A 28,000-nucleotide genomic window follows, 5' to 3' on the forward strand; every position below is an offset into this window, starting at 1 on the left:
CTTCCTGTGCCTTCTCTCTTTCTCTCTTTTGATTCAGATAATTGTGAAGAGCCGAGGACTCCTAGAAAGATGTTGAAGTTGTGTTTATGTTAGATCTGGAGATGGTTAAGGGTGATAGAAAAATAAACTGAAGCCAGGCGGTGGTGGCGCACGCCTGTAATCCCAGCACTCTGGGAGGCAGAGGCAGGTGGATTTCTGAGTTCGAGGCCAGCCTGGTCTACAGAATGAGTTCCAGGACAGCCTGGGCTACGCAGAGAAACCCTGTCTCCAAAAACCAAAAAAAAAAAAAAAAAAAGAAAGAAAGAAAGAAAGAAAGAAAGAACGAACGAGAGAGAGAGAGAGAGAGAGAGAGAGAGAGAGAGAGAGAGAGAGAGAGAAAGAAAGAAAGAAAGAAAGAAAGAAAGAAAGAAAGAAAGAAAGAAAGAAAGAAAGAAAGAGAGAAAGAAAAATAAACCGCGCTCTCCACGGCTAATGTCTTTACTGGGCAGAGACCGTCAAGTTAACACACAAGCGCACACCGTCTAGGCGCTAATCAAAAAGTAAGTAGCAAAGTCAAGCAGTTATGTCATAGAAGATCAGAGCTGGGGATTGAGGTCCGTGTGGTGGAGCACCTGCCCAGCAGGTGCAGGAGCCTGGGCTCTGTCTTCAGCTCCGGAGAAAAGATCCACAGTGTAACTTCCAAGCAATGCTGTGGTATGTTGTTGGGAAGATGTCTGCCCTCCTCTCGCCTCACTGGTACAGTCGCCACAAGTGGATACAGTTCCTTTCCTTACTTGGTGCTCCCTCCCACTTTTAGGGTGTGCTGTATGTAGTGGAGGGGGATGGGAGAAGAGGAAAGGGAGATTAGAGGGTTTTTGGATTGTATTATGATTTCTTTTCTTCCCTAACTTGTTCTTATTTATACTCTCTCTCTAGCTGTAGCTGGCCTGCCTTTGCCTCCCTTAGTTTTAAGGGCTGGAGAGATGGCTCAGCAGTTAAGAGCACTGACTCTTCTTCCTGAGGTCCTGAGTTCAAATCCCAGCAACCACATGGTGGCTTACAACCATCTGTAATGAGATCTGACTCCCTCTTCTGGTGTGTCTGAAGACAGCTATAGTGTACTTACATATAATAATAAATCTTTGGGCAGGAGCAAGTAGAGGTCCTGAGTTCAATTCTCAGCAACCACATGATGGCTCACAACCATCTGTACAGCTACAGTATACTCATATACATAAATACATCTTAAAAAAATAATACCTAGAGCATCTCACATGGATGGAAGAGGTGTAAGCCAGAGCTTTGTGGAAAGGACATCAATAGCACAGGAGATCATTCTAAACCGTGACGAAGGTTCTGTGCAGAAAACAATCAGCAGTAAAGAGAGAACGTACAGGAGGGAGAAAGGGGCTGGAGAGGCGGCTCAGTGGTTAGGAACATAGCCTGCTCTAGGAGGGAACCTGCGTTCAGCATTTACATAGGGGGGCTCACAGCCACTTCTAGCTCCAGCTGTAGGGAACTTGATGCCCTCTTCTGGAATCCTCAAGCACCTGTACTTACATACACACTTTAGAAATATTGTGTGGCTGTTTTTTGTCAGGTTGGCAGAACAGACTCACCCAGGAGGAGGCAACATCAACTGGGCAATGGTTGCCATCACACTGGCTTGTGCAGTGTCTGTGAGGCGTTTTCTTGATTAATTCGATAGGATGCAGCCTGACACGGGTTCTTGGTTGTATAAGAAAGCAGTCTAAGGAAGCTGGGGGGAATAAGGCAGGAAGAATTCACTCTATCGACCAGGCTGGCCTTAGACTCAGAGATCCACCTGCCTCAGCCTCCCAAGTGCTAGAATTCCATGCCTGGCTTAGGACAAAAAGTTTTTGAAAAGAATGACCAAATCTTTGCCAACTGGGCCAGGCAGTGGTGGCACACGTCTGTAATCCCAGCACTCTGGGAGGCAGAGGCAGGTGGATTTCTGAGTTCTAGGCCAGCCTGGTCTACAGAGTGAGTTCCAGGATAGCCAGGGCTATACAGAGAAACCCTGTCTCGGAAAAAACCAAATCCAAAAAACCAAAAAAAAAAAAAAATCTTTGCCAACTATACATTATACAACTAAAAATCTATATATCATCTATCTATGAAAGATTTTGAGTTCTTTATATAATCTAATATAGATAGATTATATAAGATACTAAGATGACTATGTAAAGGAGTTGCAAAATTAAGTACCAACCCTCAGCCCCAAATCATCCAGTCAGTGGCCAACAAAACTTGGATAAACAGCTCTTGGGAGAGGAAACACTAGTGGCCTGAACTGTTCACTGAACTGAACACTGAGAAGTGTTCACATCCGTAGTCTTCAGAGAAACCCATATGGAACCGCTCTGTTGCCCCAGTCAGAATAGCTTTGAGGAAACCAAATAACAATAAATGCTATCGAGTATGCAGGGAAAGAGGAATCTTTATGCAGTACTGGTGGAAATGTAGACTGGTATAACCACTGTAGAAATCTGTATGTTCAGAAAAAAAACTGGAAACAGAAGCACCAAATGACTCCACCATACCACTCGAACGACCCTAAGTCAACATAGCACAAACATACTCCAGCATGTATGTGTACCGCTGCTCTATTCACAGCTAGGAAGTGCCACCAGCCCAGGTATCCATCAACAGATAAACCAGTAAAGGAATTGTACATATATGCAGTGCAATTTTATTTAGCCATAAAGAAAAGAAATCATGAGATTTATAGGAGATGGAGAGAAAAGGAAATCATCAAGCTATACATAGCAAACCAGGTTCAGGAATACAAATTTTCTCTGCCTGTGGTTTTATATGGGTGTGGATGTGTGTGTGTGTGTGTGGAGCAGCGACTAGAAAGGCCACAATGAGAGGGGAGGAAGACATTTTAAGGGGTAATGATGCTCATGGGCCAAGGAAGCAGACGGCGGATGGCTTGGGAAGAAGGGGTCAAGGGGACACAGTGGGGAAGTGGAGCAGACAGGAACGAAGGACCCTGAGACACACGAGAACAGGTCAGGGCAAAGCTCACTGCTCTACCAACTCACACAAAGCAGCAACACCCCAAAACCTGGCAAACAAAACACCAGACTGAAGAGAAGAAAAACCCGTAAGACGTAACACTTACATTCACAGCTTTATTCAGTGAATAATAGTTTCCGTGTAGAAAACATATGATTTCTATCAATCAGATAATATTCTAGTAAGAACAAACACATCTGCACACAGTGGCCTTGTAAGGCCGAGATCTTTGTACATCTCAGCTCACGAACAGGTCTGAACCACAGTGCCCAGCGCTCACTGTGGGCGGACTTCCCACTGCACAAACCAGCCTTTTGCAGGAAGTGGTTCTGGGTTTCGGAGGAATGGTAGAACGTATTTCCTGCCATATGTATGCACTTGTAGCTGTGAGACATTTTGCATTTACAGGTGTTCCTGCCTACCCCGGAGTTAATGCATACAGAGTCCCAATGAACACAGGTCAATTCCAATCTTGTCCAAACTATAATTACTCACTCTTTCTCAGATTTTCCTACTTCTTGTCTCTTTACTTCATCTCGATTTCTAGGAAAACATCTGTAGCGTTTCAGGGCCAAGCATGGGCCCCTTTCTGCTGAGGAAAAGGCTTCCCAGTCCACCCTCGGGAACCCAGGTTTTGACCCTTCTGCAGCCTTCGTCAAATATCTGGCTCTTATCTTTTTCCCCCCGAGTACTATTACTGAAATATCTTTTTACAAGTTCTTGAGTTCCCTTCCCTTTCGATTGCCAGAGAGCCCTATCCTGTATCTCTGTGTTTCTGTGTGCCTGTGTAGCACATGTGCGTGTCTTGGCTTATTTATCGTTAGTGTTTCAGCGTTCTCTGCGGAAGCGTGGAGAGCTCTCAGAGCTCATCGACCGACGCTGTGTCCCAGCTGCAGGACAGCAGCTGCTCCTCCCGGGCGAAGTCAACCTCCACGTCATACACGAAGCTGGGGTCGTCCTTTCTCTTCTGATTTTTCTCGAAAACCTCATTCATGATGCTCTTCCTCTTGGCGAGCTCCTTGTCGTCCAGTTTGTTTAGGTCTTCCTCGGGATCGACGGTTGTTTCCCGTCGAATCTGTTCCATCGTCTCTGCCAAGCTCTGGCCCTGCAAGGAACCTCGTAAGAAGACAAACAGCTTCTCCAGCTGCTTCAGGGACACCTGTTCCAGGTAACTCTTGTGCCGTGGGTTATTCTTTAGTTGTTCGGCAGCTCTGGTGCAATCTAGGAGGGAGAGAAGTGCACAGCACACATCACACCCATCACAAACTACGGCAAGGACTACAACAGACCGAAACCCCGAGATCACTAGCTCCAAGGTAGCCCACTGGCTAAAGGGGTTTATTAATCAATTATGCTTTAGAACTCTTCTTTTACAAATCAACTGAGTTTTAACTCTTCTCAGTTACACATGCTGTTATGTGGAGCCCATCCACATTAAAACACTCCACCCTCCAGGGAAGTTCCGTCAGACAAGAAGGAAACAACTCAAAATAACTCCAGGAAATCCCTAAAACTGACCAAATTCACCAGGTCCCTCTGTTCCCGAGGCTAAACTATAAAGACTGCCGAGGGCCCTCTCAGGAGACTCTGGAGACCTGCCAAAGAGCCTGAAAGCAACAAAAGGCACTCTATCCGCTTGGCCGCTGCAGGCCCTGCAGTGAGCTCCAGTTCCCAGCTTTGTGAGCTGTCACGGAGGCTGGGGTGGGCCTTGGTGACGCAGCTGTCCTTGAGTCATTTCTGCTCCTGTGAGAGGCCCCTCAGCCACATCACAACGAGTGAGCCCAGTAACGCTCGTCGGTTCATCAAACTGGACGTCACACTTTGGTCATGGCTCACTCTCTGGGACAAACACACATAAATATGTCGCTCCAACCCAGGAGAAGCTTGTTATACAACACACACGTGCCTGTAGTCCTAGCATCTGGAAGAGTTGGGAGGACAGAATGTTGAGGCTAGCCTGGACTACTTAACTAGATCCCGCCTTAAAAGCAAACAATACAACAGGCTAGGTTTGGTGGTCCAGGTTTATAACTGTTTCTCATTCCAGCATTAGGAGGCTGAAGCAGGATAGTCATGAGTTCTTGGCCAGCCAGGGTGTTGGTATTCTGTCTGGACTCCACTCCTACAGTTACCTGGCAACAGCCAAGTATGCTCCTCCCCACAATTACCTGGCAACAGCCAAGTATGCTCCTCCCCACAATTACCTGGCAACAGCCAGGCAGGCCTGGCCCACTACAAAAGGGGCTGCTTGGCCCTCCTCCCCATCTTCTTCTCTTACTCCTGCATCTCTTGCCCTCTTGGGTTCTTCCCTTCCTCCTTCCCTTCCCCACTCTCCACGGGGTCATGGCCGGCCTCTGCTTCTCTCCTCTCTCCTCTCTCTGCCTCTACTACCCCCTTAACTCCCCTCCCATGCCCTAAATAAACTCAATTCTATACCATACCATTGTGTGTCTGGTCTCTCGGGGAAGGGATGCTTCGGCATGGGCCCACTGAGGCACCCCCTTCCCCACCCCTCACCACACCCCCATAGAACATATTCTTACACCTATTTCTCTTTTTATAATTACAACATAAGGTGAAATAGAGAGATCTTGTCTCAAAAAAACCCAAAAATAATATAGATTTTAAAAGGTTTTATTTATTTTGATTTTATATGTTGAGTGTTTGCCTGAATGATTTATGTGTACCATGTGTGCAATGCTGACAGAGACCAGTAGAGGGCGCTGGATCCCCTGGAACTGGATTTAGGAAATGGCTGTGAGCTGCCACATGGGGGCTGGGAACTGTATCCAGATCCTCTAAAAGAACAGCAAGTACTCTTAATTGCTGAACCATCTCTCCAGCCAAATACAACAACTTAAATAAATAAATAAACAAACCTAACTTTGGTGTGGAGAGAGAAGGGTAAATTCTCTTTTCTTTTTTACTTTTATTAAAAAAAAAGATTTGTTTATTTTATGTATATGAGTACACTGTAGCTCTACAGATGGTTGTGAGCCACCATGTGGTTGCTGGGATTTGAACTCAGGACCTCCGGAAGAACAGTCAGTGCTCTTAACCACTGAGCCATCTCTCCAGCACCTCTATTTTACTTTCTTAACCTAAAATTACTTAGTAGAGATGTTAGAAACTTTTAACTGAAGAAAATGTCTAAGGATTAAAAAATGGCATGGTGTGTATTTGTTTTAGAGACTTTGCTGGGTTAGAGCTCACTACCTATGAGTAGGAGGCCATACAGTGGGCTGGGCCCCCCCACATCAATAATCAATCAAGAAAATGGAGCACCGGTCTGCTACAGATCAATCTGTTGGGGGCATTTTCTCAATTGACACTCCCTCTTCCTAACTGACTCTAGCTTGTATCAGGATGACCTACAAATACCAGCACAGAAACTGAAGTCTATGAACAATAACTGATCTCACAAAGACCACAGATGATTCACACCCAGGGTTGTGTAACTCCGAGGAACCTGTCATTCATCACACAAAACTAAAATATCCTCTCTATCTCCCCCTGCTCCCCGCCTCCCTCCCTGCCCTTCCTTTTCCCTCTCAGTGGGACCGGATCCAGGACCCTCACGCTCTAGATCGGTGTTCCACCACTGAGTTACACCCCTCCCCTGACACATTGGGTTTTTTTTGCTTGTTTGTTTTTTGCTTTAATTTTGAGACAGGTTATCTCAAGTTATCAAGACTTACTTTACATTTGCAATTTTCCTGCCTTAGCCTACTATATTGCTTGGGTTATAGGTGTATGTCACCATACCTGATGATGTCAGATTATTTTTATTAAGTGACTTAAGAATATTTAAGACAAGAAGCAAGGGCCGGAGAAATGGCTCAGTGGTTAGGAGAGCTTGCAGAGTTCCCAACTCCAGCAACAATCAGACTTGTAACTTGCAGGGAATCTGACAGCCTCTTCTGGTCCCTGTGGACACCCACGCACATGAACACACACACACACACACACACACACACACACACACACGTAAGTAAAAACAGACTGAAAACTAGATAGGGGTGAGATAAACCAGGGCACCTGAGAACCGGGAAAAGTTTCGGACAGGCATGATGCGCTGACGGCTCTTCCCTCCGGCTTCATTCTCGTAAATCAAGATCATAGCTGGGGGCTGGAACCGAACTCCACACTTCTTGGCAATGTATTTCATCTTCTTGTGTAGTTCAGGGTAAACTGGAGGAAACTGGATACAAATGGGATAGCTGTATAACAATTTCCTGAAAAAGGACAACCAAATCGAGCTAGGTGTTGAATAAATCTCTTCCCCTTCTCCTCAGTGGAGCTGGCTGTGGACTAGACCCAGGACTGTATGCTTACAAAGTTCGAGTCTTTGAGGGCTGCCTTTTAGAGTTCCGTTTGGCCCAGGTTGCCCTCGGCTTGTTGGATGTCTGAGTAGGCAATTGGGTCTGGACCCTTAGTGTGCTGCATTTGGACCAGAGATTACACACTAACCTCCTGGGAGCCCAAGAACGGGCCCGCAGATTCTGTGGTCTGCAGAATCATTTTGATGTCTCAGTTAAAGGTTTCTGATTCAGCCTCTATGCATGCGTTCCTTTAAACTTTTTCCTTTTACGAGGAGACAGTGTGTCATGTTGTCCAGACTGGCTTTGAATTTGTTATGTAGTGGAGGATGACCCTGAACTTCTGATCCTCCTGGCTCTACTTCCCAGGGTTAGAATTACAGCATGTGCTACTGAGCTTGGTTTATGGGTAGCTCAAGATGGAGCCCGGGAGGCAAGCACCCCACCAGCTAAGCCACGCGCCCGCACTGTTTAGTTTATAAACTGTTAGCAGTGAGAAGTCCACTGGACCAGATCTAATTGCCTTGTGCTTTCCAAATTCTTTTTTTTTTTTCCAAGACAGGGTTTCTCCGAGTAACCCTGGCTGACCTGGAACTCACTCTGTAGAACAGGCTGGCCTTGAACTCAGAAATCCACCTGCCTCTACCTCCCAAGTGCTGGGGTTAAAGGCGTGCGCCACCACTGCCTACTCCCACCAATTCTTTTCTTTATCAAGAGGTTTTTTTACTTACCATGTATCTTCTCTGTTAGTCTGCTTGCGAGGCAAGAAGTGTGTCCATTTTCATTAAGCTCTTAGTACATGTCTGGAACACAGTAAGGGTAATACTTGTTCAATGCTGTGTATTAATACAACCAAGGTTATTATATATCATCCTGGGACATTGGGGTAGGAATTAAATGCTGTTACACATTGTTAAATAATGTGAAGTACTGTTAACTGTTGCTAGAATTGTTAGTTTGTGTTGAGGATTTTTTTATTAAAGACTTAGTTATTTAGTTTTATGTGAGTACACTGTAGCTGTCTTCAGACACACCAGAAGAGGGCATCTGATCCCATTACAGATGGTTGTGAGCCACCATGTGGTTGCTGGGATTTGAACTCAGGACCTCTGGAAGAGCAGTCAGTGCTCTTAACTGCTGAGCCATCTCTCCAGCCTGTGTTGAGGCTTCATTAAGACCATGTAGGGCAACATTTTCACAAGTCCTTCTCTTACACCTAGCAGCCTGGGGTGGAACTGTCCACCCCTTACTCGTAACTGTCCAGATTCTGATTTCCTTCCTTTCATCCTTTCTTTATTTCTGTTTCTCTGAGGATACTACAGAAGCGCAGCACTCCACCAGCCTGCACAGGCTTTTGAAAGCAGCATGCTGAGCAGAATTCTGTGACCATTAGTAATCCTTCTACTTTCACCCTAGACGGAGGGGCAGTCATCATGGTGGCCGCATAGCAGGCCTGGGATGCAGATCACAGTACTCCTTAGCATGAAGGGTTGTGTCGAGATTGCTGCAAACATCCTCACCTTGTAGCCGCCAGCAGCTACATGTAAACCGGGTTACCTGTTGAGAGAATTTTGGGGTCATAGGGAAGAGCGGCGAAAAGAAAGTACGGCTAAGTCAATGTTCACTGATCAAAGCCGTAAACTTTAATGGCGCCGGACCTTTTAACAGTTCGGGCAAACCCTTCCCCCCAGACTCCAGGCTGAGTTCCGGTGGAAGTTGTCTAGCTTCTCTTGGAGGTCTTCGTCTTGACTGCTCCGGCAGCTGGGTGGGTCACCTGTTTAATTCAGGAATTCCTATACCTGGAGGAACAATGAACTTGACCTTTACTACGTGCACTCCACCCTAGGTGGAGCAGGATCCTGGCTAACTGGGAGAAGTTAACCTTGACCAAAGTCAAACTCTGACCAAGTGCAAGACTGCCCCAATATGGCTCTGTACATGTCCTCCCTTTTTTTATTAATTTGAACACGAGGAGGTAGAAAACAAGTGGATAAATATCCTTCATAAGAAGGCGGGCCTTAACCAGGAGGGGAAGCATTGACCGTAATTCCTCTTAAATATTGTATAACGTCTTTTTCAGAGGAGGGGTAATAGGCTCCCTTATTATTTTAAGGACAGCCTCTCGACGTTAACCCCTATGCAATTAGGTGTACTTCCTGGGGACTCAGAAGCAGAAATTCACCTCCCCATGCAGTGCTTTGCCTCGCACGTCTCGCTGGTACCCATGTTTGTTCATAAACAAACACACATAGATCTGAGTTCTATGTGGCTCCCTCTTTGGAGATCCACTTGTGTAAGTTTTGAAGCCAGGGGGGTCTGCAAGTGTCTTTAACAGACATGTAATCTCTCCATCCAGGTGAGCCTGGGTGGAGACAGCCAGTCTGCTTAACAGACAAGGTCAAGAGTTAAAGGTGGAATAGGATTAACTTGTCCCAGAAGTATCCAATTCAGTTGTAAATTAACAACTTTAAGGATCCAAAGCTTGGCCTCTGAGGTGGGAGAGGTAGCCTTGTGAATCAAGAATTAAGCTGTTACTTCTCAGGAAAAGTGGAGACTATATGTTAAATTAACACAGCTGGCTGAAGATTGTTAGCCATCTTCAAAATTGGAATCTTCAATATTGGAATTATTTCTAGACCAGTCTATGGTTGAGTCAGCTGAGCACAATAAGGAGAAGAGTCATTTTAACTCTTCTAATTAATTTTTCCTAAGCTAGCTTAACAGTCTCCATGTTCTGTCCCACAAAGTCTAAAAGCTTGAAGCTAGGCAATTTATCTAACCTGGGACATTTAACAATTGAGGTAAGTCAAGAACATATACCCAATATAGCTCTTATGTTACCATGGTCTGGGCATTCAGCAAGCACAATCAGCATATCTTCTGCAGCATTCTGTGGAAAAAACAGAGGACATGCCTTCTCCCCCAATATTAAATCAGGATCATGGCATATGTTAATAAGTGAATTTCTTCATTTCACCTAGACATCAATATGTCTAATTACAAGATGTCATATACATTTAGCAAGGAGTTTCTTGGCATCCAATTTTAAAATTTTAAAATTTTCTTAAAAACATGTAAGCATAATTTAAATTATATGTACAGGGACACAATTTCACCTCACATCTGACAGCTCACTTCCGGAGTCTCCTGGACACGCCCTCATTGTGCTGCTCCAAGTGTTACATGTTACAATGTGAGGCTCATTAGCAGGCTTTTCAAGTGGCCTTTTCTTTCCTGCTTTTGGTCATTAGTATTAGCAGACCAGACTGAGCTATCAGCTCAAGGAAGAGGACATGGTCAAACTGGCACACTGGTAGCAGCCTCCATCCTGACAGTAGCATTTGAAGTCCCCAGAGGGCAAGGGAAGGTTCCAGAGAGCGAACCAAAGCGGAAACACTGGAGTAGAGGCAGAGCAAGCAATGAGAACCAGGTGCTCAAGAGTTTCAGGAGGCTTCCGGGCCATGAGCGATAACACTAGCCAGTGTAGGAATGGAGTGACTCAACAGTCAAGGCCCCCAGAAGATGTAGTCTAGCAGATGTTGTCCGCTGGGGACACTCACAGCTGCTGGACGCTGGGCATTACAGCATCTGGCAAATGCTTGCCAAATAGATGCCAGTAGCATCCAACCCCAGCACCCAGAGCCATTCATCACCAGCTTCTAAATCAGGAGCCCTAAGTCCTTACCGCTCAGTGTCTGGAACTGTAATCATGTACTGTGCTGCTCCAGGCCTTGGATACTCAAGGGCCTGGGGACTTCTACTCGTGATTTCTATCCAGCTAGAGCAAAATGACCCCAGCCAGCTGACTGGTAACAACCTAAGTTATCAATAGTTAAAATGGCAGATCTGAATAGGCATGGTACCTTATGCCTGTAATCCCAGAACTCAGAAGGCCAAAACAGTAGAATTGCCCTGAGTTCCAGGGCAGCTGTTTGAGAACTCTGGTTCCCTTACCTCTCAAGAAAAAAAGAGTGTGTGTGTGTGTGTGTGTGTGTAGATAATCAGTCTCTCCACATTCAAAACAGTGATGTTTGTGAAGCTCTTACTTCAGCTCATTTGTCCTATGGTATTTTTCTAGGTATAACCCAGATATTTTCAGATTAATACTTCCTGTTCTCCCCTTTTTACCCTCAGTGGCAAAGTATACTCAATTATAAGAATTGCTTAGATTCTTACAATTATATAGTGGCTGTAATTTGCAAATGTTGAAATTGTTCAGGTAAGGTAGCATAAGGTAATAATATCTTCATAAACTTAGTTCTATAGAAGGACAACTATAGGTACACTGTTTTTTTTTTGTTTGTTTGTTTGGTTGTTTTTTTGGGGGGGGGGTTGGATTTGGGGTTTTTTTGAGACAGGGTTTCTCTGTATAGCCCTGGCTGTCCTGGAACTCACTCTGTAGACCAGGCTGGCCTCGAACTCAGAAATCCGCCTGCCTCTGCCTCCCAGAGTGCTGGGATTACGGGCGTGCGCCACCACCGCCCAGCAGGTACACTGTTTAAGAAATGAACATTATATTATTAGTTCATTATAGAAAAGTAGGGATAAAAAGGAAAGAGAAAATGAAATATTCATCTATCTTTTATTCTTTTTTCTAGTTGTATGTATGTATACATACATAGATGCATAAATATACATATATATAAATTATAGTTTAGTTTTATATCATACATATGGTTTCCTGTATTAAAATGAAAATTTTATGGTTGCTTGGTAGATTTGTCATCTAGGATCATAGTCTGTGTTCTCATCCCTACTGACAGATGTGAGATTTTTACTTCGATGAGGTCAGTCATAATAAAGAGCTAGTTTACACACTGCTGTACTTTGCCTTTGATCTGAGCCAATGCCCAGACACTATTCCCAGTTCTCCTCACTAGAGTGTGATGTCAGTAAACTTTCCAGACACTATATGGCCTACAAACACAAGCAAACGGCCACACTTGTGACCAGAGTCGATAATAATGTAAGGTCTTGACTGTAGAGTTTTCCTTTTAATTTATTATTGTTGTTATTGCTTCAAGTCAGGATTTCTCTGTGAAACTCTCGCTGTCCTGGACTCATTGTGTAGATCACGCTGGCCTCAAACTCTGAGATCTGACTGCCTCTGCTGGGATTAAAAGCATGAGCCACCACTGCCTGGCTTTTTTTTTTTTTTTTTTTTTTTTGTCCATATTTCTTAATAGTCCGTTTGTAGTGCAATATTACACTATCCTCCCACTTTTGAGGCCTTATACATAACCTTCTGATCTGCCGTTCAGCACCAGCACTCTTTAAGCCAGCTAACGCAGTACGTAGCTGGAAAGGATGACATCACATTTACCTAATGTACTTTTACCTGACATATTTTTCCTAGCAGGGATTTGTTCCCCACAGCACCTAAGGGAATACAGAGTTCCCGATTCATGTCCTCACCAATGCAAGGCGACCCTTCCTACCCTCCGCGACCCTTCTTACCCTTGAAGAAGTACAGGAAGTGCACATCTGAACCGCAGTGAGGGGGTAGTTTCCATCCTACCGCAGTGCACAGAGGAGCACTTAGATCGACTTTGAGGCGAGGTGGAGCCTGACGCTGCAGGAAGCGGCGACAGCCATAGCCTACAGGAGTAACCATGGGGTGAACTCAGAGACAGGGGCCCCAGCCCGCACGCATCCGGTTGTGGACAGGAAGCGGGGTTGAGCGCGGAGAGTGCGGTCCTAAGGCAGCTCGCCGGGTCCAGAGGCCCGCCAGGGCGCCCCAAGGATCGTTCCCTAGGCAACAGAGGGCGCGCGGATTGCGCTTGCGCAGTTTCTCGCCCCGCCCCGGCTGGGGTGACGAGGGGCGGGGCCAGGGGCAGGCCTCTCGGGAACCTGGAGTTGTAGGGTGGTCCTAGGGTGGAAGTGCTAGCAGCGTTCTGTCCCGGTCACCGGGGAAGGCGAGAGCACGCTCGGCGTGCTCAGATTCCCTCCGGGTCCACAGCTTGCCCCGCGCGCCCCTCTCGGGCGTCGGGCTCCGGCGTCCTGGCTGCCGGCGTTGTGGCCTGGCTGCTCCTCTGGGCAGCCTGGCTGGTCGGCAGGCTCGCCGCGGACTTGAGCGACTCCTCCTTCAGTGCTGGTAAAGGTCAGGGGGCTGGGCGGGGGTGGGGAGCCCCCGCGGTGCCTGGGGTACCCAAGGACGGAGGAGGTTAGCCACAGAGGCTCTGTGCGCCCTTCCCACCTTGTGATCTTTGCCGGGCGTTCCATCCCGGGCTTCAGAGCCGGGCTTTGTCTTTCCAAGGCGCGACTGGCCACGCTTTGACAAAAGTACTAAACAAGTACAGCCAGCCATGACGTATCTTGAGACGCTTTTGGTACCCTGAAGATGCTTTGTGCTGCCTGAGAGGCAGCGAACCCTCGGCGTCCGGTGAAATGTGAGAATGCCGAAACAGCATGTAAGGGAGAAGAGGTGGTGTGTGACACACTTCCCAGGGAAACATACACACACACACACACTCACTCACGCACGCACACAACCTGCTCACTCCAGAAAGATAACCTTTGTACCACTGTCCAGTCTGGTAAACCAATGAATTATTTTTTATTGGGGTCACTAGTAGGAATATGGCTGAAGGGTTGCTTACTAGGAGCAGGGATAACTCAGAGAAGTTGCGTCTGGAAATGGGTGACTCCGGAAAACTGCAACCCTGGAGCTCACTAAGCCACTTCCAGGCAGCTCTTCAGCCCCAACAAGAGCTTTTCCCCACATCTCTTAGTTTGCCCCCAGCAACTGTTGACTCCCTTGTATATTGTTGGTAGTACCCTCAAGCATCTCCCCACTGTTTATTCTCCTGTTTATTACTGAGCAACAGGTCCATCAATGATTCACACTCTGTTCTTCCCACACAGTTCTAGCCAACGTCTTATAGCAGGGTACCTGGCTACTGAATTGGGGTTTTTGTTTGTTTCTTAAGTTTTGATATTTGAGAAAGGGTCTGTCTTGGAACTTGGCACATAGACCAAGCTGAGTGTTGGGACCAAAGATGTGTACCATCTCACCAGTCTTGAACTTTTAGTCATTGAGTAATAGTTTTAGTGACCAAAATAAGCATGGATTCAGTTTATGAAGATTTCTCTTTATACCAAGTGTGTAAGTGAACTCTTTGAATCTTTACATGCCCCTCATTTTCTTGCCTCCCCCCCCCAAACTTCCCCAACATCTTCACAAAGTATCAGTGTACCATCTTCCAAGACTTGTAGACCTGGACGTAAACATATAGAAGTTGCCATATCATCTATCAAACATGATTAGGTGAGGCAGGATAAGGTCTTAAGATGACGCGAACTTTTCTGATTGCGTCTACATGTTTTAAATGCCTAGGACAACCACGGAGAGGACTGGTCTTACAAAGACACAGCTATTACATGATGGAAAACTGATAAGCCAACTCCAGTGGCGATTCTCAACCACAGTGATGTACTGTGGGAAGTGGATCTCTGTGTCTCTCAAACTGTGTACATTTAAAAGTTTTACCTTGGGCTGTTAGGTGGCTGGACTTTTCTAGCAAGTAAAGCCTACTGTAGTAGTTATTTTCTAACTATTTAAGATTTCTTTGCCTGTGTGTATTTTCATTTTTAATGTCTTGATTTTTATAGGTGTAAGGGCCACTTGTTCTGAAATTATTTTGAGGCAAGAATTTTTGAAAGATGGTTTCCACAGGTAGGTTGCCCATTGATTTCTACCTATATTAAACTACCAACCGCCTTGTAATTTACAACAAGAAATGGATAGTTGAAATATGGATAAACTGAAAATTTGTTCCCCCCCCCTTTTTTTTTTGCTTGTTTGTTTTGAGACAAGGTCTTATATAGCCCAGGCTGGCCTCAAACTTGACATGTAGCTTGGGATAACCTCAAACTCTTCATCTTCTTCCTCATCCACCTCAGGGATTACAGATGTATACCACTGAGCCTGGCTTTCTTAAAGTTACAGGGTAACAGATTTGTCGTATGTGGTTCATTCTTTGAAGTGATTTTAATTTAATGTTTTCTTTTCTTTTTTTTATTTTTATTTTTTATTTTTTCCCTTGAGACAAAATATAGCTCCAGTTGGCTTGGAACTTATGTTGATCTGACTTAGCCTTCCAACTGCTGGGATTGCAGGTACATCCTGTGATGCCTGGCTTATTTTGCTTTATTTTTAATATTAATTATCTTGCCATGTTAATAGTATTCCTAATATATAGACTCTTAAATTAAGATATGAAAGCCTAGTCTGCAGTGGTGGCACATGCCTTTAACCCCCACACTCTGGGGGCAGAGGCAGGCGGATCACTGCTTCCATTCCTTCTTCACTTACCAGTCTTTCTTCTTTTTTAAATTTAATTTCTTTAATTAATTAATTAATTATTAAGATTTATTTATTTCATTTACATGAGTACACTGTAGCTGCCTTCAGACACACCAGAAGGGCATCTGATTCCATTACGGATGGTTGTGAGCCACCATATGATTGCTGGGATTTGAACCCAGAACCTCTGGCAGAGCAGTCAGTGCTCTTAACCGCTGAGCCATTTCTCCAGCCCCAGTCTTTCTTCTTTTTGTTGGCTTTTCTTCTTTTGATGCTCTAGATTTCATACTTTTCTCTTCTTGTCTCTGACCTTTTGGTCTCTCATTATTCAGTCTTTAATTGTTTTTAATTAGGCATTCAGCGATTTTACTTTACATCTTTTGAAGTTAGAGTCAAGTCTTTGAAAATTAAAAACAGACTTGGGCAGTGAAATGCTGCAGTAGGTAAAGAGCTTGCCTTAGGACTAATGTGGTGGAAGAAGAGAGCTGACTCCCCCAAGTTGTCCTGTGACTTCCACATGTTAGCATAGCAAGTGCATGCCTGCACATATATACACACACAAAATAATAATTATTAAAACACTTCCCTTTCTCTCGTTGAGTTTTTGCTTATCTTTAAATCCTTGGACATATGTATATTTACAGATAACATTAAATTTATTAGATTTATTCATTCTATCTATGTTTTGCCTCTGTGTGTGTGTGTGTGTATATACACTGCATGCGTGCTTGGTACTCATCGAGGACAGAAGACGGATGGCACTGGATACCCTGGAGTCGCAGTCAGTAGTGAGCCACCACGTGGGTGCTGAGAGTCAAGCCTTGGTCCTCTGCACAGCAACTAAAGCTCTTAATCTATGAGTCACATCTCCAGTCCCTTAGAAAGACTTTTAAAATTCACTTATTTCATAATATCATAAAGAAAAGAGGTTTGCTTTGGCTCCCATTTCTGGAAGTACAAGGTTAAAAATGTCTTACATTAGGGTTTCTAGTGCTATGATTAAATGCTATGAACCAAAAGCCACGTGGGGAGGAAAGGGTTTATTTCATCTTACAACTCACAGGTCACAGTCCATCCCTGAGGGCCGTCCGCACAGGACCCCAGAGGTAGGAACTGAAGCAGAGACCGTAGAAGAGTACTGCTTACTGGTTTGTGCCACAGGACTTGCACAGTGTGCTGTCTTGTACAGCTGCCCAGGGGTGGCTCCGCCCACAGTGGGCTGGGCCTCATGTCATCAGTTAGGAAAGCTCCCCCCCAGACTTTCCCACCCGCCAATCTGATCTAAGCATTTTCTCAGTTGAAGTTGCCTCCTCCCATGTGACCCTAGCTTGTGTTAAGTATCCAAATAGATAATAATAAAAACAAAACCCCTAACCCGCCCTAGAGGCCACGCCTGGCAGGGACTTAATTGCTGACTGTTCTGAAGGACCTTCACTTGATGAGACAAGCAGCAGGTCTGTGCCAGCCTCTTTCTGTTGACTAGTATTTTCTCGCTGTTGCTCTTACTGTCTTGACTCTTCACTTTCCGGAGCGAGTGATGATTGTTGACCTGTCATGTTGTTTGTAGCTCTCATTTTCTTCCTTTAAAGACTCTTGGGCTCTTTCTGCTGTCTGTTAAGGTTTTCATTTATCGGCTTGATCCTCTAATCTTTTGTTTGTTTAGTTATAGAGCCACGCAGGTCTTCACTTTGAGGCTACCTTACCTAAGACCCTATCCTATGGGGGTCTATCTGGAATGCTATGTGGTGACTGGCCAGAACTTGAACGCTTTCTATCGCGTATGACGACGTCTTGGAATGCTCTAGCTCCTGGCTCCGTGGTCACTTTTTTGCTCTGGTTTCTGGACTTTCATCTTAGCATTCTGGAACTTCTATTTGGATTTTTGAATTTTATTTGTTTATTTAATTTTAATATAAGCTCTTTTGGACTTAATTCTGTGACTTCAAGCCACTCCGACCTCTGGCAACCTGTTTCGCTGTTTGCTTAAGCAAAATACCATGCAGTGCTTGGTTCTCCTCTGCACTCTAGTCCAGAATTTGCCTCTGGGCAGAAAACTAGGACAATTACAAGTCTTATTTTATGTAGTTGTTTTGCTTGTTTTGAGATAAGATCTCAGCAAATAGACTAAACTGGATTTAAATTTTCAGAGATCCTTCTGCATTGACCTGAGTGCTGAGATTATAGGTACGTACCCTCCTCCCCCAGTTTGTAACCTAATTTAAACTAATTTTTATTTTTGTTATTAATTAATTATTTTTAACTTTATTTTTGTTTTTCAAGATACTTCCTGGCTTAAACTAATTTAAAAAAATTTTTTTTAAAAGAGTTTATTTATGGGGCTGGAGAGATGGCTCAGTGGCTAAAAGCACTGACTGCTCTCTCAAAGGTTCTGAGTTCAATTCCAAGCAACCACATGGTGATCACAACCATCAACAATGAAATCTTATGGTGTGTCTGAAGAAAGCTACAGTGTACTTAGATATAACAATAAATAAATCTTAAAAAAAAAAAAAGAGTTTATTTATTTTGAATACACTGGAGCTGTCTTCAGACACACCAGAAGAGGGCATCAGATCCCATTACAGATGGCTGTGAGCCACCATGTGGTTGCTGGGAATTGAACTCAGGACCTCAGGAAGAAGAGTCAGTGCTCTTAACCGCTGAGCCATCTCTCCAGCCCTTAAAACTAAGTTTTAAAGAAGATTATTATAGCTAAGGTTGGTAGTGCCTACCTTTAATCCCAGCACTGAGGAGGCAGAAGCAGGTAGATCTCTGTGAATTTGAGGCCAGCCTATTCTACAGAGTGAGTTCTAGGACAGCCAGGGTTACACAGAGAATCCCCGTCTTGAAAACAAAAAACAAGCAAAAAGACTTATTTTGGGTGTGTCTATGTGTGTGAGTCTGTGTGTGTGTGTGTCTGTGTGTGTGGGTAGGTATACATGAGTCCAGGTGGATGTGTGTGTATGTGTACCTGTGGGTAAGTATACATGAGTCCAGGTAGGGGTGTGTGTGTGTGTGTGTGTGTGTGTGTGTGTGTGTGTACCTGTGGGTAGGTATACATGAGTCTAGGTAGGTGTGTGTGTGTGTGTGTGTGTGTGTACCTGTTGGTAGGTATACATGAGTCCAGGTAGTTGTGTGTGTGTGTGTGTGCATGCACACGTGCATATGTATGTGAATACCTGTAGATATGTGTACACAAATGCAGGTTTGTGTACCTGAGGGTATACATACATGAGTGCAGATGTGTGTATATATCTGTACCTGTGGGTAAGTGTGTACAGCTATGTGCCTATAGGCATGTGTACATGAGTGCAGGTGTGTGTATATATATGTGTACCTGTGGGCAAGTATGTGCAGCTGTGGACCTGTAGGTATGTGTAGGTGAATGCGGGTATAGACACACACCTGTGGGTAAGTGTGTATAGCTGTCTATACCTGTAAGTATATGTACATAAGTGCAGGTGTGTGTATATATATACCTTGGGTAAGTGTGTACAGTTGTGTACCTGTAGGCATGTGTATGTAAGTGCAGGTGTGTGTATATATGTACCTGTGGGTAAGTGTGTGCAGCTGTGTGCCTGTACGTATGTGTACATGAGTATAGGTGTGTGTATATATATGTACCTGTGGGTAAATGTGTGCAGCTGTGTGCCTGTAGGTATGTGTACGTGAGTGCAGGTGTGTGTATATATGTACCTGTGGTTAAGTGTGTGCAGCTGTGTGCCTATAGGTATGTGTACGTGAGTGTGGGTGTGTGCATATATATATATATATATGTACCTGTGGGTTAGTGTGTGCAGCTGTGTGCCTGTAGGTATGTGTGTGTGAGCTTGGGTGTGTGTATATATATGTACCTGTGGGTAAGTGTGTGCAGCTGTGTGCCTGTAGGTGCGCGAACATGAGTGCAGGTGTGTGTATATATGTACCTGTGGGTAAGTGTGTGCAGCTGTGTGCCTGTAGGTATGTGTGTGTGAGTGCAGGTGTGTGTGGACCTGTGTGTGAGTGTAGGCTCCTGCAGAGAGGTGTTGAGTCTCTTGGAGCTAGAGTTACAGGCCGTGTGAGCAGCCTGACATGGGTCTGAAACTGAACTCAGGTCCTCTGCAGAGCAGCACTCTGTTAAGCACCGAGCCATCTCCAGACCTAAGTTAATTCTTGTAGATGCTTATGAAGTAATCAGCCGTTTTCCACATAGATAACCAGTGTTGGGACCATGGCTGAAGGACACTGCTTTCCCCATCAGTCATACTGGATCTTCTCTGGGAAATGGTGACATAGTGTGAACTACTTGGATTTTATTCCTTCACATTGATCTTCATCTGTTTTCACACAAGCGCTGTGCTCTGCCTTTATGGCGCAAGTTAAGAAACATTTAATGGGTGATCTCTTGTGGTATCAGTATTTCATTTGACATGATAATTTACTTTTAGAAAATGAATTCAAAATATAGTGTCTAGGCTATTATGAATGCAATATGAATCTTTTTTATTTAATAACTGAGTGAGAAGATTTACTTTAAATATCCTTGTCTTACAGAGACCTTTTAATAAAAGTGAAGTTTGGAGAAAGCATCGAGGACTTGCAGACCTGCCGGCTCTTAATTAGACATAACATCCCAGCAGGACTCTTTGTGGACCCGTATGAGTTGGCTTCACTCCGAGAAAGAAACATAACAGAGGTACAGATGCTGGGGAGCGTAAGGAGAGAATAGTTAGGAACACTCTGATGTGTACTAAGGTAATAGTTTTGTTTAAGTTTTTAAAGTATGTTTTTGCAATAGGGTAGGCATATTCTTCAACAAATGAGTGACAGTTGTCAGGCCTAAGCCAACCAACCTGAGGTAGTCGAATGCTTTTCAGGGGTATAGTTCATAGGTCAGTGACTAAGAAAGTTAATGTATACATGTGTGCCTCGGCCTCTGAGATGAAGGTTAATAAGTAGTGATCAGGGCGTGGTGGCGCATGCCTGTAATCCCAGCACTTGGGAGGCAGAGGCAGGCGGATTTCTGAGTTCGAGGCCATCCTGGTCTACAGAGTGAGTTCCAGGACAGCCAGGGCTGTACAGAGAAACCCTGTCTCAGGAAAAACAAAATTCAAAAAAACAAAAAAACAAAACAAAACAAAAAAAAAGTGATCAGCTTTGGGAATAGGAGAGACACTGGCACTTTGCTTTCGTGTCTGCTGTGTGTGTACTTGCATTTGTGCATGCACCTGTATGTACATGTGTGAAGGCCACAGGTTGACATAGGATGTCAACTCCTGTCTCTCCCTCTTATGTTTTGTGGCTGGGTCTCTATTACTCTCCTATTGCCGTGATAAAACACTATTATCAAGACAACTTATAAACAAAAGTTTAATTGGAGTTAGAGTTCCAGAATCTATGGCAGGCTGCTGGACTTGTGGCTAAGAGGCATCCACAAACAGGAGGCAGAGCACACACTGGTTTGTGAAGGCTTTTTTTTTTTTTTTTAAAGATTTTATTTATTTATTATATGTAAGTACACTGTAGCTGTCTTCAGACACACCAGAAGAGGGCGTCAAATCTCATTATGGATGGTTGTGAGCCACCATGTGGTTGCTGGGATTTGAACTCAGGACCTTTGGAAGAGCAGTCAGTGCTCTTAACCGCTGAGCCACCTCTCCAGCCCTGTAGAGGCTTTTGAAACCTCAAAGCCTGCTCCTCCCCTTGTGACCCCTGTGACCCCCACCCCATTCAATAGGGACCTGCTATTCCTGCTAATCCTGACACAGTCTCTCACTGAACCTGGGGTGTGGTCCTTTTGGTTAGACTGGCTGGCCAGCCAGACCAGAATCTACCTATTGTCCCTCCCATCCTCTCCAGCTCCAGGGTTACAGAGAGCAGGACTGGTCTGGCTTTTGTATGGGTTCTAGAAAACTGAACATGGGTCCTCAAGTTTGCTCAGTGAATATTTTACACATTGAGACATCTTCCAGACCTCAAGTATATGGGGGCTAATAACATATTTCTAGGGGAAATGAAAAATAATTAAAGGAAAGTAAATATATCACAATTAGTAGTTTGCTGCTAAAACTACTTAGGAAGAAATTCATAGTACTAAATGACTATATAAGAAAGAAGAAAGATCTCAAGTAAATAAGGGTCTGGAGAGAAGGTTCAGTGGATTCAAGTGATTCCACTTGCTCTATAAGCATGAAGACCTGAGTTCAAGTCTCCACAACTCAGGTAAAATCCAGGTGCTGAAGAGCAAGTGTCTATAATCCAGGCGCTTCTGTGGAGAGAAGGGAGACAGAGAGCAGAGGATCGATGGGGATTCCCAGAAGCTCACGGTCCAGCCAGGCAGGCATAGCCATGGCCCAAGTAAGATAAAAGGCAAGGGTTGACACTTGAGGTTGTTCTCCTGGTACCCAAATGTGCACATGTGTGTTATATGTATGTGTGTATGCACACACACACACCTTAGCTCTTTAAGAAGAGCAAATGAAGAGGCTGAGAAATAGCTTAGTGATAACAGTGATTCCTTTGGTTTCCAGTTTGCAGCTGCCAGTAAACTCCAGCTCCTAGAGGATCTGATGCCTGTGTTATAGGGAACAGAATTATTGCAACTTCATAAGCAAGGACAGCTGGTATTATAGGCCAGTACATAAGCTTTCTACTTAGGAAACAAATACCCTTTTAGCAGTAGGTAGAATGAGCGTTAAAGTAATGAACTCCCTTGTGGCCATTAAAGCATTGAAGTAGTGGCTGAATACTTGGTAAATCTCTTTCATGAGACAGTGGTTTAATGTGGTCACTTCCGAGGTCCCTTAATGATTCCTAAGTCTAAACATAACCCTGACATTTGCTAGTGGCTTGTTATTCCTGTGGCTAGGAGGGAAAGAATATGTAAGAAGCATATAGGGTTTGCTGTCACAGCCAGATAGGAAAATTATAATGCTTGCTGCGACAAGCAGTTAATGCTAATGGTTTCTCCGAAGTGTGTCAGAGCATTTTATAGAAAATCTAAAGAGAGCCAGGCAGTGGTGGCACGTGCCTTTAATTCCAGTACTTGGGAGGCAGAGGCAGGCAGATTTCTGAGTTTGAGGCCAACCTGGTCTACAGAGTGAGTTCTAGGACAGCCAGGGCTATACAGAGAAACCCTGTCTCAAAACAAAACAAAACAGAACAACAACAACAAAAAGATCTAAAGAGAGGAGAGGAGCATGAGGTTGTGTATGTGCACCCATATGCACATATCCATATACATATTCCGTATCCTGAGAGATGGACACACATACCATGTCCCTGGCTGTACATGCCTTAGCCAGCTGAGGTAACACATGCCTGAAGCCCCAACACTCAGGAAGGAGGCAGAGGCAGGTGATATCTGTGAGTAGAAGGCAGCCCAGTCTACATAGCGTTCCAGGCCAGCCAGGAATATATGTGAGTATGCAGATTTTCAGTTTAACACACCTCTGCATCTCTGTATTTCCTCTCTTGGTGTAGAATATGTACCTTTCTTTGAGACACAGTAGGCTAATTTGACCTGGAATTTGCTCACTAGGTGCCCTGGCTGACTTCGAACTTGCTGCAATCTCAGCACACCTTTTTTTGTTTGTTTGTGTTTTTTGGTTTTTTTGGATTTGGTTTTTTCGAGACAGGGTTTCTCTGTGTAGCCCTGGCTGTCCTGGAACCCACTCTGTAGACCAGGCTGGCCTCGAACTCAGAAATCTGCCTGCCTCTGCCTCCCAAGTGCTGGGATTACAGGCATGCGCTACCACCGCCTGGCCTCAGCACATCTTCTTAAATGCTGGGATTATAGGTATGGTGCACCTTGCTTGGCTTAGGATATTTATTTTAAAATGATTCTAAACACATTTCATTTGTTTGGTTAGTTTTGTTTTTTGAGACAGGGTTTCACTGTGTAACCCTGGATGGCCCGGAACTCATTATGTAGACCAGGCTAGCCTTGAACTCATAGAAATCCACCTGCTTCTACCGCCCAGGTTCTAGGATTAAAGGTATACATCACCATATTGGGCTCTTAGCACATTTTTAAAAACACATAATTTATTTTAGTTTTTTTAAAGCTTTTTTATTTTTAATTGTGTGTTTGTGTTTGTGTGTGTGTGTTGTGGATATGTGCATGTATGTGTAGGAGCCTATGGAAGACAGACAAGGGATCAGACTTCCTGGAGCTGGAGTTACAGGCAGTTGTGAGCTGACCAACATGGGCCTGAGAACCAAACTCAAGTCCCCTCTAAGAGCTCTTAGACACTGAGCCGTCGCTGACTCTAGCACCTGTTTTATTCAGTGTAGTGTGCAGGTGTGCATTCCATGGCAGACATGGCGAGGTCAGGGGACAACTCTTAAAAAAGATTTGTTTATATTTTTATTAGTGATTTTTACTTATGTGAGTATATATGTACATGCATGTGTAGGGGTCCAGAATCAAGAGGAGGGTGTTGGGTCTGTAGGAGTTTGCAGGCGTTTGTGTGTATCCACCATGGAAGCTGGGATTCAAAGGATGCTCTATGAGACAGAGAAGCAGATGAGATGCTCTCAGCCACCAAGCCTTCTCTTTAGCCCAGCAGGAAGCTGTGGAGTTAGCTGTCTCCTCCACCTTGTGTGCCAGAGTTTGAAGTCAAGTTGTCAGACTTGCTTAGCCGGTTCTTTATCTATGGAACCATCTCTCTCGAGTTTAAAAAAAAAAATGTGGGCTGGAGAGATGGCTCAGTGGGTAAGAGCACTGACTGCTCTTCCAAAGGTCATGAGTTCAAATCCCAGTACCCACATGGTGGCTCACAACCATCTGTAAAGAGATCTGACACCCTCTTCTGGTGTCTGAAGACAGCTACAGTGTACTTACCTATAATAAATAAATAAATCTTTAAAAAAATATATTCATTTTAAAAAAATGTAATTTCCTGTTTGGGAATTGGGGTGCATACCTGTAGTTTTAGCACTTGGAAGGGTGAGGCAGGAGAATTGCAGGTTAAAGACCAGCCTGAGCTGCAGAGTAAGTTCTAATCCAGCCTTAGCTAAACCCTAAGACACTCTTGGGGGGTGGGGTAGGGAGAGTGGTATTTGTAAACTCGGTTAAATGCTGCTCAGTGGGAGGTCCCTTGCCTGGGGTGCATAAAGGCCTGGTCCTGAGCCACAGCACCTCAAAAATAAAATAGTTTCTCACATTTCCACTCTGTACGCACCCTAGAAAGCTCTGACCTTTGCTTGTCTTCCTGCCTACACTACTCTGTCTTACTCAGTGCCTTACTTCACCAAAAACAGGAAATGGCCAGGATGGCACCAGTCGTTGTAACCTGACACAAGCTGGACGGTTTGTCACTAGTTGTTCCCTGGTCTCCTTTATTATTCCTGCATCATATCCTGTGTTCATTTTCAGCTGATGGGCGGCCTACAGCAGGGGACAGCTGGTGCTTCTGCCTGTGTGTACAACCACCTTCGGGTTTACTTTTTTGTCTTGTTTTATTTTTCATTTGTATTCTTTTCCTTGATTAATTATTTGTTTTCTCTCCCACAGGCAGTGATGGTATCAGAAAGTTTTAATATAGAAGCCCCCAACTATTTGTCCAATGAGTCTGCAGTCCTCATTTATGCCCGGCAGGACGCACAGTGCATCGACTGCTTCCAGGCCTTTTTACCGGTGCACTATCGCTATCACCGGCCACATAGGAAAGATGGAGACACACTCATTGTTGTCAACAACCCCGACTTACTGATGTACTGTGACCAAGGTGAGGGTTGAAAACAAGAGGAAAGGTATGCGGGCCTAGTCAAGGGCAGTAATGGCAAATGCATCTTCCTTTGTGACTTTTTTGTTACAGGTTTTTTTTTGGTTTGGTTGGTTGGTTTTTGTTTTTATTTCGAGACAGGGTTTCTCTGTATAGCCCTGGCTGTCCTGGAACTCACTCTGTAGACCAGGCTGGCCTCAAACTCAGAAATCCGCCTCCTTCTGCCTTCCATATGCTGGGATTAAAGGCATGCGCCACCACCGCCCTGCTCTAAATTTTATTTTTATTTTTTTTTATTTTATTTTATTCAATATATTTTTTATTTACATTTCAAATGATTTCCCCTTTTCTGGTCCCCCACTCCCCGAAAGTCACATAAGCCCCCTTCCCTCCCCCTGTTCTCCCACCATTATTTTTATTTTTTATTTAAAGAGAAACAGACCTTCCCCCTCCCCGTAGCTATTCTACGTGTGATAGAGAAATCTATCAGTCCCCTACCCACCCACCCACCCCTGCTCTAGTACTAGCGATGAACTCACTCTAACTTGCTTCCTCTCTTATTCTAAGATGTTTTAAAATGTGTGTATATTTGTGTCTGTGTGGATATGTCAGCCTTGGAGTACGGCGCCCAATGTGCCCAGAAGCTGGTGTCGAATCCCCTGCAGGAGCTGCAGTTAAGGGCACTTGTGAGCCGCCCACCATGCTTGCTGAGAACCAAATTCAGGTTCTCTGGAAGAACAGGAAATGCTCTTAACCTCTGAGCCTGCCTTCTCCCCATCCCCAGCCCTCAATTCTTAATGGGCATAATGTTTTTCCTGGTGTTTTTGAGACAGGGTTTCTCATTGTAGTGGTGGCTGGCCTGGAACTCAAGGATCTGCCTGCCTTTGCCTCCTGAGTGCTGGGATTAAAACTATATGCTACCATGCCTGGGTGTAACTCCCTTGGCCAAAATACAAGGGGGGAAAAAAACCTAAGTGTTTGCATACTTAAAAAACTCCACATGTGGCAGCAGCGGGGATCAGAGGTGAAGACTGTCTTTGTCTCCATAGTGAGCTCACGGCCAATTTAGGCTACATAAAATTGTTGTCAAACAACAAAATAAGACTAAAAGTCTTCTTCGATTATTTCTTCACAGAGCCTCAGAATCGAGGCCTTTTCTTTAGTTTTAAAAGATCATTGAGATTTTGACTTTTGCTGCGTTCCAACAGTGTTGCTACTTTTAACTAAGTGGAGGGGATTTTAATCTGCATTGTCTCAAATGTGAGCATTGAAACTTTTTTCTCTGTTCACTTTCTTTATCCAGTCATGTTTTCTGTTCCCGTTAATGACACCATTACTCATCCAAATAAACTTTGAGGCAGTTTTTGTCTTGAGAAAACACAAAACTCCAATACTATTTGCTTTGATCTGAGTATTCATCATAGGGATGTTTGATATGGAAATTTATCAGGCTGTATCCTGAAGATGTGTTCTTACTTTTCTGAATATAATTCAGATACTTCAGTACAGGTTTTTGAAACAATAAGTCTGTTTTTTCTGAAGTAATCCTTCAAAGAGAGGTGACATTACATTTTTAGTGAAATTTGTTAACAAACCTTGTTTCGATTGTGTGATCACCATTGCAATTTCACGTCTTAGGCATCCACATAAGAAAGGACACCATCATAGCAGCCTCTGACAGGTGGGTTCAAACCATCTACAGAGTGTGCTGAAATGTTTGGATTCTCATATCCTAGCAGGAATGACTTCTGGTGATGTGCAAGACAGCTATAGCCTTGAATCTAAATACAAGTTTTGTGACATCTTGTCCCACCCCCACCTCCACCCTGCTTTTTTTTTTTTTTCAGAGTTTCCAGTTTTGAAATGCTGGGCTCAGTCAGAAGTAGCAGCTCCATGTGCTTTGAAGAGTGAGGAGATCTGCCAGTGGAAAAACATGCAGTACAAATCAGTAAGATGCGCTATGCTGCTCTTAGATAGTGCTGCCTCATTTCAAAGTCTGTCTGCTGATGTTGTATTCTAGTACAGAACACTTCGGCTGCTTTAATCAATATTGCTTCTTTGCTCCTGATGTCCACAGTAGGTAAATCAGTATCATTTAAATTGGGAGCTAGTCATGCAGGCAGTCCCTACCTTTGTCCTGCACATCCTTCAGCAGGAAGACTAGAGGTTTAGGTTTAAGGCCGGCTGGAGCACAGTGACTCGAGGTGACTCCAGCTGCTGTGAGCTGACAGAGGTGACAGCCATAGCCTGTCCAGATGTGTGCCTTTACAGCTGTCTCCACATCTGCTGGCCCTGGCTCTTTCTGCCCCTCTTGTGAGAAGTTCTCAGAGCCTTGAATGGTCGGGGCTTGATGTAGATGACCATCCACGCTGAGCACCCGAATGTCTCTAATTTTCTGTCTCCGTCTCTCCACAGATACTTAAGAATCTGACGGTGCAGGTTCCAGTGGGACTGACTATACACACCTCTTTAGTGTGCTCTGTGACACTGCTCATTACCATTCTGTGCTCCACTCTGATCCTTTTAGCTGTTTTCAAATATGGCCATTTTTCCCTGTAAGTTTTGTACAGTTACATTTTTTTCTATGAACCTAATAAATGACACCTATTCATTTATTCTGAAAAGTGCTCTTTTCAGAATTAACTGGT

General features: G+C 44.4%; 2 protein-coding genes across 4 annotated transcripts; one reads left to right on the forward strand and one right to left on the reverse strand.

Annotated features, from left to right (window-relative positions):
• Positions 1–3,123: 3,123 nt before the first annotated feature.
• Positions 3,124–13,118, reverse strand: Cep19 (centrosomal protein 19). Of its 3 annotated transcripts, none has more exons than XM_052158333.1 (4): positions 12,798–13,118; positions 8,072–8,143; positions 7,060–7,256; positions 3,124–4,242 (listed from the first exon to the last, which is right to left on the reverse strand). In XM_052158333.1, the coding sequence occupies exons 3-4, from the start codon at positions 7,187–7,189 to the stop codon at positions 3,881–3,883; spliced, it is 492 nt and encodes a 163-aa protein (XP_052014293.1). In that variant the 5' UTR covers positions 7,190–7,256; positions 8,072–8,143; positions 12,798–13,118; the 3' UTR covers positions 3,124–3,880. The 3 variants fall into 3 exon arrangements, with proteins under 3 accessions (XP_052014293.1, XP_052014291.1, XP_052014292.1); XM_052158331.1 differs by having other exon boundaries at positions 7,060–7,222; positions 12,798–13,116; XM_052158332.1 differs by lacking the exon at positions 12,798–13,118 and adding an exon at positions 8,861–9,437 and having other exon boundaries at positions 7,060–7,222.
• Pigx (phosphatidylinositol glycan anchor biosynthesis class X) lies at positions 12,253–28,000 on the forward strand. Its single transcript, XM_052158148.1, has 7 exons — positions 12,253–12,306; positions 13,203–13,434; positions 14,952–15,015; positions 20,179–20,320; positions 25,142–25,355; positions 27,200–27,300; positions 27,768–28,000. Exons 1-7 carry the CDS (start codon positions 12,253–12,255, stop codon positions 27,909–27,911), a joined length of 951 nt encoding a protein of 316 aa, XP_052014108.1. The 3' UTR covers positions 27,912–28,000.

This window comes from Apodemus sylvaticus, chromosome 15 (genome assembly GCF_947179515.1).
Source record: "Apodemus sylvaticus chromosome 15, mApoSyl1.1, whole genome shotgun sequence".
NCBI lineage: Eukaryota > Metazoa > Chordata > Mammalia > Rodentia > Muridae > Apodemus > Apodemus sylvaticus.